The sequence below is a fragment of the Molothrus aeneus genome, chromosome 9 (genome assembly GCF_037042795.1).
Source record: "Molothrus aeneus isolate 106 chromosome 9, BPBGC_Maene_1.0, whole genome shotgun sequence".
NCBI classification, from domain to species: domain Eukaryota; kingdom Metazoa; phylum Chordata; class Aves; order Passeriformes; family Icteridae; genus Molothrus; species Molothrus aeneus.
In genome coordinates, this window is record NC_089654.1 from 24314471 (window position 1) to 24327901 (window position 13431).

General features: G+C 40.8%; 1 protein-coding gene across 1 annotated transcript in view; it reads right to left on the reverse strand.

Moving 5' to 3' along the window:
* The window catches only part of TRMT1L (tRNA methyltransferase 1 like), a 14311-nt gene continuing 880 nt past the window's right edge, over positions 1-13431 (reverse strand). The window contains exons 2-16 of the mRNA XM_066555226.1: positions 11509-11658; positions 10602-10664; positions 9743-9856; positions 8689-8753; positions 8227-8356; positions 6669-6792; positions 6175-6254; positions 5670-5916; positions 4791-5003; positions 3807-3997; positions 2885-2963; positions 2032-2198; positions 1770-1829; positions 1288-1414; positions 1-1165 (exon numbers count right to left, since the gene is read on the reverse strand). Of these exons, the coding sequence (XP_066411323.1) occupies positions 853-1165; positions 1288-1414; positions 1770-1829; positions 2032-2198; positions 2885-2963; positions 3807-3997; positions 4791-5003; positions 5670-5916; positions 6175-6254; positions 6669-6792; positions 8227-8356; positions 8689-8753; positions 9743-9856; positions 10602-10664; positions 11509-11658 (2123 nt within the window). The 3' untranslated portion in view covers positions 1-852. The remainder of the gene's footprint in view (positions 1166-1287; positions 1415-1769; positions 1830-2031; positions 2199-2884; positions 2964-3806; positions 3998-4790; positions 5004-5669; positions 5917-6174; positions 6255-6668; positions 6793-8226; positions 8357-8688; positions 8754-9742; positions 9857-10601; positions 10665-11508; positions 11659-13431) is intronic.

A 13431-nucleotide genomic window follows, 5' to 3' on the forward strand; every position in this document is an offset into this window, starting at 1 on the left:
CTCGTTTGGCTGGAATGCTGCCATGTATTTAAGGAAACCAGAGCTGCCAACACCTGGCAGCTTTGCTCCTTCACAGAAGAGATCTTAGCTCAGAGTTACTATTGACAACTCACCACAAACTTCACCTGAAGGTCCAGTGTGGTCCCTTGTCCCTGTACCTTTCTGCAGCACACAACCACTGTAAGCTCTGAGCAGACAACTACCTAGAGTGACTACACAATTCACTACGATTTGGGTACAAACTGAAGTTCGCTAGCAGCTGTGTCACCAGTCCTTCCTGTTCTCCTGGGATCAGCTCCTGCCTGGAGGCAGAACCCTGGAAACAGACCTGAATGGAGAGTTACATGTGCAACCTGGAGCTACAGCTGCACCCAGGCAGGACTGCCTGGCTTTAACTCAGAGGGCATTTTATCTGTGCTATTTTGTTACCTTTAAATGCCCTCTCTCTCTGGATCATAGCTGGCCAGGTTTTAGGAATGATGCATTTTAGGAACAGGCTGTTTCACAATAATGTCATATTCCAAAATGCTGAACACTGTTAGCCCTGTCCCACCTCCTGGATGCTGTGCTGGCAGTAAGGCTTGGACAGACTGGGAAGCAGCCTCCATGCCTCAGTGTGAAAAAGAGGTGAACATAAAAGCAGGTAACTCCACAGCCTTCCCACAGTGCTGGTTCTGTGACCACAGCCATGCTGGGATCAGGGCTAAATTCTGTTACCTAAGTCTAAACTGTCCCTTCCAAGTACAACAGGCAGCTCAAAACGGTCAAACTCCAGCTTGGGAGGAAGGAGTGGTTTACTGGAACAGGGTGTGCTGGAAGTCTGTAACATCCTGATGAACAAACCCGTCTGCATTATTCAGCAGCACAGTGAGTGGGGTAGGACTCTGTGAACACGGTGGTGGCGACCCCGGATTTATCTTCCGCCCCCTCAGCCTCCTCCACCTTCATCACTGCAGCAGCTGGAACCTCTTCTCCCACCTGGATCTCTCCGGGGAGATGCACAGGGCCCTCTGCCTGTGCCCCCACATAGGTGGGAGTGCTGTACTTCATGAGAATGGTCTTGAACTGCGCCAGGGGCGCGTTGGTGCGGACTCCCATGGGGTCGAAGTGGGTTCGGCTCACGCGGTATCCGGCCTCTGACAGATAGTTCAGGAACTTATTTAACCTGGGAAGAAAGGCAGCAAAACCAAATTCCCGCATTTAGAATGGACACGGTGCTGCCAGGGCTGACTCAGAACAAGCTGTGTGTCAGTGTCAGACCGGGCTGGAAGGTGAAGCCACACTTACTTTGGCATGTTCATGCCCTTGATGCTGTGCCGGTGGACGTTGTAGTAGAACGGGGGGTGCTCGGCGCAGTGCTCGGCCCGCTGCCGCTTCGCCGCGCTGCGCAGCACCTCCTCGCTTTTCCTCTTGCCTGCACCACAACAAGGCCACAGAAACCACTCAGCACTCACAGGCACCCCAAAACCACCAGCAAAGCCTCAGACAGCACACACAAAAACAAAGCCATGCAGCAACTTCAGCTGTGTGCCTGCTTTTCTAAGCTGGTGTTTGCAGAGGTAAAACCGGGCCGGAATTCAATCAACAGGCCATTTTCAGTAGTAACAAGTAAATTACAGTGGCCTTCATAGAGTATTTGGCATTCGGCTTTTATCAATAAATATGATTCTGGATAAAGATAAAATCTAATTCAGTACTGGCTGGGAAAAAAACTCCAGAGTGCAATACTGTTAAATATAAAAAAAGCTACACCAAAATGCTCCACTTACCATGTACTAAGTAGGATTCTGCAGAAGTATTTTGTGTTCTAATATATACACCACACTCTTCTAGAATACAATTAGAAGGCAAAATTAATTCTACTGTAAAGTGGCAAAACGCTTTAATTACACAGAATGAAATAATTCAAATATTCAATAGTGCATTCAACTCTATGGATACACTGCTGTTAAGTAACTTATCAGGGATCAGCATCTCTAAGAATCACCACAAAGCCAGTCCTCTCTGTGAACAGGCTGCCCCTTTTCTTACCTTGTTTGTTCTCATCACCAGGACTGTGGGTAGAAAAATGTTTGGGAGTTGTGCACTCTGCTTCACAAACTAATGTCTTCAGAAGTGGCTGAGCTTCATCCAAGCCATACTGCACAGCCTCCAGGAGCATCCTCCTGAGGAATCCAGTGTTAAAGAGAGCTCCTGACCTATGAAACACAAGAGAAGTCAAAAGTTAAGGCTTCTTAATGGAAGCTGCTCCAAAATTCTCTTGCCCAAATTGATTAGCAATTATGTTACACTGAATTGATTTTTTTGCAATGACAACAACACTGGTCTTGTTTAAAAAAATAATTTAAAAATCAAGATCTCAAGAACAGTAATTTCTGCCCTAAGATGTAGAGAAAGTCATTCAACCCCCTCAAGAAAGGTGCTGTTGATTGCCAATAATTTTTAATACTGATTTGAAATAGCTTAAAGGCTTTAAATGATTTATTCTTGTTTCTACAAATATTAATTAATGAGCAATGTAGTATTTATTACCATCAGCACATGTAATGATTTATTTAATAAATTCTCCACAAGTTTAGAGTAACAGGAGTTACTTTTGGCAAATAGAGGAACACAAGAGGCAGGTTCTCTTGTGCAGGACATATTCCATAAGTGCACTGAATGTGGAATTTAAAATACGTTACTATTTATTAACTGGTTTGAACAAAAGGAAAAACTGAATACCCCACTAAATTCAAATCCACACTCTGTTTCCTGAGCTCCTGCTGATTGCTGTACCTCCTTTTGTAGTGCTAAAATAAAAAATGTTATGGTATGAACAGCTGAGCTTCAGAGCTCCTGGACCAGAGTGGTTCTCCAAATGTGTCCTGTGATGTGAACTTACCAGAGAGGACCAAGAAGCACTGCTGTCTTCCCAGGCATGCTGCCATGGCAGTCACAGGGGAGCTGCTGGTAAGGGTTTTCTGCAGCAGAAAAACAGCATGTGAATTGTTTGGCAATAGCCAGCCATGCCTGTGTGACTGCACAGACAGAGAGATGCAGTGGGAGCTCACTTCAGTGAGGTATTTGGAAGGGCAACAGCAGAAGTGTGACAGTATTTTCACTTCTGCCAAGCAGCTCATGGTGGGATTTAGTGATTGATGACTTGATTGGTAATCAGTGTTAAAACAGGAGTGCAATTTTTGTCTTCTGTCTTTGCTAACCTGTATGTGGGGACAACCCATTAACAACAGCAGGGGAAAACCAGACTGCTCAGTCCACTGCATTTTAAGGAACTGAAATGCAGCAGAAAAGCAATTGACACCAAAGGCTATCTAGCTGCTGCCATCTGAAGGAACCCAATAGTATCAAAGGCTATCCCTATCCTAGGGCTTTTCCTGAAGTGGCAGATCCATGGACATACCGGGCATCCTGGCAGCTCCAGCAGCTAGAGCAGGCTGGGAGGGTGTCCTGTGTAGAAACAACTCTCAGAATGGTCTGGGTTGGAAGGGATCTTAAAGCCCGTCCAGTGCCACACCCTGCCATGGGCAGGGACACCTTCCACTAGCCCAGCCTGCTCCAAGCCCTGTCTAACTTGGACTTGGACACCTCCAGGGATGGGGCAGCCACAATCTGAGCAATTTGTGCCACAAATCCAGTCCATTTACAGGAAAATCCATGCAGACCAATCCAGCCCATGGCCATGAAGCACAGCACCCTCTCCACCTCACATACATTGTTACATACAAGGGAATTGCTACTAATGGGATGTAAATATAAACAAGGCACAGAACAGAGAGACAAACTGCAAAAGAAAAGCCATTTACCTTCCACCATATTGCCCTCTTTCTGGAAAACCCTCTCTTCACACCACTGGCAGTGGATGAGGTATCGGACCTTCTTTGCTGAATCATCTGCAGTGGTTGGGCCCCGTATAACTCTGACCACCACCAGAACAAAGTGTTCCAGAGCTACTGCCAGCAGCACTTCAATGCCCTTGTTACAGCGAGCTGCAGCTCTGGGGGGACAAACACACACAAAGCCCAAATTGTACTGAATTCAGCAGGCAAACACTGCCATGGACACCTGAACCTGCTGCACGGTTCTTGAGCTCATTCCCTTCCTAGAGAGAGCTACTAAAGAGTTGAGAGAGCAGGAGGAAGTGTTCTTTCTGAAGTGCCTCATTTTGTGGCCTCCCTGGCAGGCCAAGCAAATCTAATTTTACTTCTTTTTATCACAGCTAGAAATAGTGGACTGCCACCTGCATCATCACATGAGCAGGGAGAGGACAAGGGAAATCTAAACATGTTCAGCTCAGCATTTGTGCTCTGGCATTCTCAAAACCTCTGGTTATTTCACTTCCTCCTCATCTTTCCCAAGCAGTTTTCCCCTCCTCTTACCTTTTTTCTCCAATTAGGTTTTAGGTCTTCATTTATTTAACAGACTGAGTTTAGTTAGGGTATCTATATGCAAATAACTGATTTCACAAGTCAGTAAGCACATCCATCTTTTTAACCTCAAGTATGAGGATGTGCAGTGAACATCAGGTTCATCCACTGAAGCAAGTCTACCTGAAAGGCTTAGCTGGAAGCCATTCAAGCAGTTTATTTTGTATTTAGGAAGTCCTATGGAGCTTTAAAATGGCAGAATTGATAGAGAAATAGAAGAGTTTGCAAGTCTGGGTATTTTTTTTTCACATTACCATCCCACCCCCCCACCCTACTGATGCATTTTCACCTTGCCCAGTCACTAATTATTTCAAATAATTACCTAATAATTTTTTACCCAAATTGGAAATGGTTGAGCAGTACCTGGTGACAGCAGCAATCACAGCCCTGGCTGCCAGCTCCTTGTAGTACTCTGTTCTGACAATATTGCAGCCATAGTGACGCAGGGCCACGTGCTGAGCCTTGGCATAGAGGGAGCTGATGTCTGTGGATGTCAGTGACACAATGCCAAGGTTTCTCACATTTCTAAAGGCAGAGTCCAGGTAATTCACAGAAGTTCCAAAGGGGTCCAAATGGCTGAAAAGAAAGGATGTACCACTGAGTGTCTGTAAATGCTCCAAAGTCTGGCTTTACACTGAGGAAAAAACTGTTTTATAACCTTCATCTATGATCACATTTAAAACAGAAAGAAGGAACAGGACTAAAACTTCCAGCAATGCTTAGATCTGAATGTCAGTCATTAATAACACAAAAAAAATCCCACCACTTATTTTGATATCTGTTTGAATGGGTTTGAATGCATGCATTTATATACCCAACCTGGAAGAATCAGCCTGCTTTAATTCAAAGTTAATATGCTGCAAAATAGATAAAAACGGGAGATGCAACAAACAGCATTTTAAACTAAAAACAAGTTTTAAAAAAACCCAAAACTGATTTGGTATTTCCCTTCAGCAAACAAACAATGAAGTTATTAAAAAAAAAACCAGCCTGGGTTAAAATTTTCATGTATATTTGTAACCCATTCTGAATGTCATAAAAACTAATATTTTTCCAGCACTTTTAAAAACATTTAAGATTAAAGTTCTGTCTCCACACCATTTCTGGGACAAAATTACATTTCAAGTGACTGCTGGTTGATTATTTTATCATGCCAATTTCTCCAAATAATCACATACTGGGAAGTGGGGTGGGGTGTGTCATTACCAAAACAGAAAACTGACAGAAACATTCAACACTTACATAAAATCAAATGATCTCAAATGCATGACAACATTGGCATCCATTTTTGTCACCTCAATGGTGTCACTATTTTCTTCTCCATTTCCCACAGTTTCACCATTGTCTTCTTCCCTACTGTTCAGTTTCACCTTCATTTTGTTTAAATGACAATTTTCCTTAATCATTGTCACAGAATTTTCATTACAATCATTAATTGTAACTTTCACAGAACTTCTGAGGTGCTTTGCCCACTGCAACCCCATGATTCCTGTGGAAAAACAAAATTTAAGGACAATAAGACAACTGATTTTAAGACCACTGAACTTAAATATTATTTACAGCCTTTTTAAAAGCCTTAATAGAGCTTTTGACAGCTGTCTTTTTGTATGGAAGCTCAGGACTCTCTGCCTAAGGAAGAGAATTATTGTGTATCTGACATTATTTTTGGGTATGTGATGTCAGTTATGAATTTCTGCTGCTTCCTCCTATTGGATTTAAACCCAAACTATTAAAGAAATGGATTTACCAGTGGCACCAAAAGCATCCAAACATTCAATGGGTTTGCGCTCCCCAGCAAGCACGGCCAGCGCACAGAATATCAACTGCCTGCAAGACAAAAATGGCCACAGTCTGTAAATTCAGAGAACAGTTCTATTTCCTTTTTCTTATTTATCTCCCTTTAACCTAACAGTGGGATATTTAAGCTAAACTCCACTTTTTACAGGGAAGAACTGTAAATAAAAAGCTCAGCTATGCTGAAAAGCTGAATTCTACAGCAGAGTATTCTTAAAGTAATATCTACTAATTGCAGGAAAATACTTAATAACTCCAGAAATTACACTATTTCACATATAGTGGTTTTGGGTATAAATATTATTTGTCAAGAAGAGTTTTCTGATGAGAAATTCCTTTCTCCTTCCCTCTGAACAGAAGTTTTGCAGGGTTGCTTTTAAAAACACAGATTTTTCACTACAAACTTCCCACCCCTCTGATGCATCCTCCCACTCCCTGCTCTCTCACCTGTTGAGTTTCATTTTAGGATTAAAATAGGAATCTGTTTTCTGGGGTGTGGAGTGGTTGGGAAGAACCTGCACATCTGTGGCTGACTCCTTCACCACTTTGTAAGATGACTTGGGAGCACGAACTGAAACAGGTAATTGAGGCAGAAGGAAAGAATTGGTGAGAACTGAAATTAGTATTAACACAGTTGGTAAATTACACTAAAAAACTGCTCCCACAAAGCAAGAAGTCTAGGTTATGCTGCAATCCAACCAGCACATGGAGCAGTTTACAAGGATGAGGGGAGAAGCAGGCAACAATTTATATTCTAATCTCAAAAGTGGCAAATAAGATCATGCTCTGCCACAATTTTCTTCTCATAAAACACCAGATTTGTTTCTCAGTTGGGCTCTTATGTATCCACTCCAGTTTAAGAAAGTCAGCCCCTGAACCTGACACTTAGCACATCTGTTTTGCACGTTTAAACGTAATACATTTCTAATTAATTAAAACCCTGTTATCAAAGTCCTACATGTGTCTCAATGAACTGCAAAAATCCTTGATCTGTTTTAAGTTATTGAACAGCCACACAAAATGCATGAACAGCACAGGCACATGGACAATTCCAGCACCAGAGCTCTGTGTAGACAGCCTGTGGCAAAACAAGCTTTCAGATCTGAAACTGTAAACACAGGCTGCCATTCCTCTGAGCAGTTCATCCACAGTCTAAAATGTACCTGGGAACAAGCAGGAAAAATTTGTACCAACTGGATATGACCCTGCCCCTCTCAGGGCTTTCAAACACACACATGGTGTATCTGCTCCACCATCAGGGGCCCCAAGAGCTGCCCAGTGCCTACAGGTCACAAAACCTCGGATTCCTCCTCCCTCTATGAGGAAAAACTGCCTCTTGCATTTTGTTAAAAATACTAAATGGGCCATTCTTTACTCACAGCTCTGAAGGGAAGCACACAGAGATCAAAGTATTTCACAGCACAAAATCTATAAAGATATGGAATGTAGTACTACTATCGCTTTTCAGACATCCAAAGTAATGCCCAGGCATCAAACTACTGGCATTCCAATTATTTAAAATGTTTTTAACCTAGTTTATGCAAGTTTAGAAACCAAAGTCTCATTATGGACCAAGTCAGGTAGGATTGCAATTTACCAAAGAACTACTGACACCTCTACCATGTCTTTCTGAGACTGAAAAAACCTTGTTTTGGGAACCCAGGCTGGTTCAGTCTGGATAAAAAGATAAGGATTTTTCATTGCAGAAAGATTTACTCCGGATTTTTTTTTTTTTTCCCTGTGGATGTCATGTCCTTGCTGTTTTGGAGACACTCAAGCTGGTACTTACAACATTAAGGGTGAGGGGAGTACTTGTAATCTCAGTAAGAACACAGGAACTGGTCAATGCAAGACTAAATCACAAGTTTGATGAAACTAAAGTTCTGAAATATTAAGGGCAGATTTTTCATTAGAAAGGCTAACCCTGTTTGTGAATTTTTCCTGTGTTACTGCAGGTGGTATATGACAGAAGAAGACTGAATGTTTCCTGTCAGTCAGAGCTCACCTGTGCTAAACCTGGACTCAGTCTCTCCTTTATTCACGTGACGATTGATGTGACCGATCATGTCAGTTCTTCGTACTATAGTTGCTGAGCAGATGATGCAGTGGTAATGAGCTCCCATCTTGGACAATGTCTGTAAAATAGAGCCTTTTATGTAGTTCCAGAATACATAAAACATGCTTGAAGTAGAACTGAACACAGACATATGAGAAGTCATCTGTTACCTCTAAAACACACAAAGTATCTGGAATGTACAGCCAGAGCTGCCCCCCCCAGTGAGAGAGGTACAGCCACATGCAGCTACCCAAGGGTTCCATCACACATCCTGGACCAAGAAGCTTTTGGCATCACACACACAGCAGCAAGATGTATTTGGAGACTAAGCAGATCTCAAAAGTTCCCCTCAGTCACCCAAATCCCCCACTTTGTACAGTAACAAGAATTTCTGGGATTCAGCATTTTTACCTGGTCTCCAACAAGGTTGGGTTTTACTGGCCGACAGGATAAGTGACAGATGCACATTCTGTACCCTGGAAAACAAATGCCATTCCAGAAGAGTAAATGAACAGCATGTCTGTGGCCTGCACCACATGCTGTCACTTCAGATTTCACCAGACAGCAACAAGAGAAAGAACATCACCAATTATCTGGGACATTCCCTCTCTGCACAGGGAAATTTATCAGCTAATTATACATTTTAAACTTTAAAATGCAAAGAATTTAAAGTTTATCTTAATAAAGTCTCTGAGCATCTTACAAAGCTACACCAAGTCTCCAATTCAAAAGTACCTGTGAGTCATTCACAAAAATATTGTTACCTGGCTAAAAGACTTGTGTGAAGACTTTATCTATAAACATATGTTGCACAGTTAAAGAAAACCAAAATGAGATACCTGATACTCCAGCTGGAAAATTTATAGGTCAATTTTATCTTGCTCATCCTCTAAATAGTCACTTTATTTGCCACAAACCCATACACCTGGGTTTTTTAAAAACACACACTGCTCACTTTATTTTCCTTCCTAAACTTCTTGCAGGGATTTTAATGCATGTCATAAGCAGATCACAGAGTTCATTAAAAAACAATTAAGGCTACTAAGTACTGATACTACATAAAGACTTCAAGTGTTTATTGGAACCCATGGAATCTTTATGATCCACTAAAATTGATCACCTGTATGTGTCTGATTATTATTACTATATAACTAAAACTTTTATTGAAGTAGTTTTCATTATGCACTTTTTAAAAATTTTATGGTCATTTTCATAAGATGCCATGCAATTATTGGTGTTTTTCTAAAGAGAAAATGTACAATTGTAACCATTCTGGCTGGAGAATAATACGAGTTCTTTCACATTTACATTTTACATACCACCTCAAAATTCATTCTGTCAAAATATGGTTCTAATTCAGAGATGATAACAAAATGCTCAAGCCAAGAGGAATTTTGAAACATGAAACACAGAACATACTCACAATTTCTTCTAGTATTTACTATTCAAACCCAATTGCCATTACCTTCAAATTCAACAGAAACCTTCCAGTGCAAATTCTGCAAGTGACGATGGAGTTTGTGGCTATAGCAAGCTTTGAATTTCTCCTCAGGACATAATGGACAAGGCTTCCTTTCATCTGAAAATACATTAAAAACTATGAGAAACATGAAATGCAGTTATCACTTGTGTTAGCTGACATGCAGGCCAAGAGAAAAAAGGCTGAAGGTAAAACCAACATGAGTTATAGATTAAATCTTCAGGGAACATTCTATTTCATGCACAAACTTCAAATGTATGGGCTGCCTCTTTCTCCTCCATAGAATATAGACCAAAATCACTATAAACTTTTAAAATCACTAACTTCTACAACCTTTGGGTTTTGGTTTCTAGTATTTTTTTACTCCAGGAACATGAAGATAATGAAATTTCTGAAAAGTACTGAGGAACAACAGAACTTTACAGATGACATGCAAAGACTTGAAAGTTCCAACTCCTGAATCCTTTGGACAAAACAAGCAGCTGATATCTATTTAAGCTGCAAAATAAGGCAATGTCCCCTATATAAAATAATTTTGGAAAATATAAAATAATTATTGAAAATCCTGCATGTGAGACACAAAAAGCAAAGGCAAGGCTGTGTACAAAGGTGTTGAAGCCCTTGAAGCAGTAGCCTAAATAAAAACTAGCTGAATGTCAAACAACCTCTCAGGCAGAATTTAGGAGAGGAACAAGAGAATAATTCATAAAGCCTTTTTTTACAAAACCCCTCATCTTTAAATATCATAAATATATGTAGTGTGTTAAAGATAAAATCTAAAGGAAAATGTAAATGCCTGTAACACAAAGATCTGTGTTCTGGGACACTGCTGTGGATAACTCACCGTCTCTCAGGTCAGCCAGTTTCTCTAGATCAGCAAGGTGTCTCTGAATTGAAATATGTTTGTCTAAAAAAAATGCCAGAAATATTTAGAAATTAAATATTCTTAGTTTAAAAATTGCTTTCAGTTTACTGCTACTTTTCTATGCAGCATATCAAATCTAGCACTGTTTGAGAATGACTGCAGTAGGGACTGAAATACTTGGTTTTGTCCTTTTACTTCTATGGCAGCACAAATAACTTCAAAAATTACCCCCAGAATAGCTGTTTAAAAAGATCCATATATTTTCATATATTTCTACTTCCTTTTAATACTGACACACAAACTTTCTAGGATGGAAAGATCCTAATTTGAAAAAAAAACAGCTGAAAAGATCAAGTCACATTCCCTTTACACTGGGTTTTACTGCTGAGCATTGTTAGTGAATGTAAATCATGCACAAAAGCAGTACAAAAACATCTTATGAACTCACTGGAAAAACTAAATATCAACTGTAAGTGGACCAAATTTAAGAACAATTATTCACTGTGGAGTCAGGATACATGAAATCCTACCATTTTTTCCCTTCCCTTGGTAAACAATTTAACCTTTAAATCTACCACCTGATTTTTCAACTTATCAGTCAGCATTTGCCAATACCATGAAAATTAGGTTGAAATCTACTTTATTGATTCCAGCACACAGAACTTCCCAGTCCACTGTAACAGATTCTGTAGCAACTTTTAGCTTTACAACGTTTTTACAGGATAAATATTCAGGTTTTCTTGTGCCAGACAAAGCAATTGATCCATGGCAGGATACAGAGGTGAGTTTTAAAATGAGATTTCACACACTCCCTTTACCTTTCCTCCCTAGTTCTTCTACGTTTCCTCCAGCACATGGCACAAATATTAAGAGTTTATTAACAAACCTCGTGGGTAATCAGATGATAGATCCAAAATGTTGCTATCAGATTCCCTTGGCCGTTCTTCCTCTGCTCCTCTGTCTTCAGCTTCCAATTCTGACTCGGGAATTTTCATATCAGCGTCCTTGCTTTTCATGTTTTCAGAGACCAAACCATCTCAAAACCAAATAAAAACACAGTAAAAGTGTCACCGATGTAACTGAACTTTACAAACACGTAACTGAACTTTACAAACACGTTCATTTGTTTTCAATAATCTGGTGCTGACTAAAAGCATGAAAGAGGAAAAACAGTTAAATAGGAGAATAGTATGAGATGAATTTTCACTCCAATTATCCTTGGAAACCGCTGTGGAATAACGTAACCATGGACAGGGGAAATGACTATTCACACATCAGTATCAGATGTTTAAGGTGAACAAAATAACATTTACATATTGTTTTGTGACAGAATGCAAGGCAAAGCAGGCAAGGAGGAGCTCCAAATTCCCCAGACAATTTACAATCAGCTAAAAAACTTTGGTAACAGTTTAGTTCATGAATCAAACAGTATGAAAGAAGGGACTAAAGGAGGAATTTGCTATCAGCAGAGGCAATGATGAGGGTAAGTGCTGGTGCCATCAGCGTTTGCAAATGAATTACTTCTTGGGGCAGATGGGCCTAGTGAAGAATTTCAAGCATTTAAAGAGCCTGAGAGATGGGGAGATAAAATGAGGAGAATAGTCAAACCCGGGGAAAATAATTGAAGGAAGAGGTAGAATTTCCCCAGAAGGCATGGTCCAATCCCTCTCCAAGGGATATGAGGAAGCACTAGAAAAGAATTCAGAAAGCCACTTAAATCTACAAATACTGTCCTGCTCCCAGCGAAATTCCAGGGGACAGGTGGGACTAGTGAAGTTTCAACCATGGGTAACAACAAATAAAGCTCTGGCATTGCTTTGCAATTATTGAGAAGCAACAGAGCAGGCCAAGGCTTTTCAGCCTGGATGGGAGAGACAGGAGGTGCAGAGAGGGCACAAAAGGCAACCACGAGCTGTCTGTCCTGACACAGAGGCTGGGATGTACCTCATGGAGAAAACACGGACCTACAAACTGGTTTGTGTTGGAAGTTATTTCCAGAGGATGCAGGAATGGATGGTTGTTCTGTGGATGTGGAAGGAACAACCTGGGATAGTGGGAGGTGTCCCTGCCCATAGCAGGGGCTGGAACAGGATGGGCTTTAAGGCTCCTTCCAACCCCAAACCATTGCATGATTCTCTGATTTCTCTGGTCTTCCCTATCCACCTAGTCCTGACCACAGCTTAAGACAGGCTGGAAGGATCTTACAGCAGTTCTTCAGATTCCCCTGGGCTACTTTTGTTTGTTTTCTTTTAAACATTGCTGTTAGGTAAGAATATCTGTTATTATGAAAACTGACAGAAAGAAAAAATGGGAGGAATACCTCAAGACAGGGGCTCAAAACTGAAAAAACAGAAGCACAGAGTAAAATTATTCTACCTATCTTAAAATCTATCAGGAGGTGAATTGCTACAAAGAGACTGTTACTGTGCTCCTCACAGACCTGTTTTAAGATGGCAACTCACCTAAGAAAGATTTGCATGGAGTCTACTGCTCTATTAAAAAGTTGCAGGATTCCTGGTGATAGTTTCTACATGCTTTATTAATACAAAGACAGACGGAAAAAGAGTAAGTAAAAGCATGTTTGGTAAGAAATCCCTAACAACTATTGATTAGTTGCAGGCAAAGTGGAAACGGTTACAAAAATGTATAGTGAGAGTACAGCAGTGACAAAACCCAGCAGAGTTGGACTGTCTGCATCTTCAGAGCACGTGGAGAGGTTAGAATGGTTGAAAAGGATAATACGGATATATGTAAAAAACAGCTAGTTAATATGTAAATGTACAAGGAGAGAGGTAAACTTTCACACTGA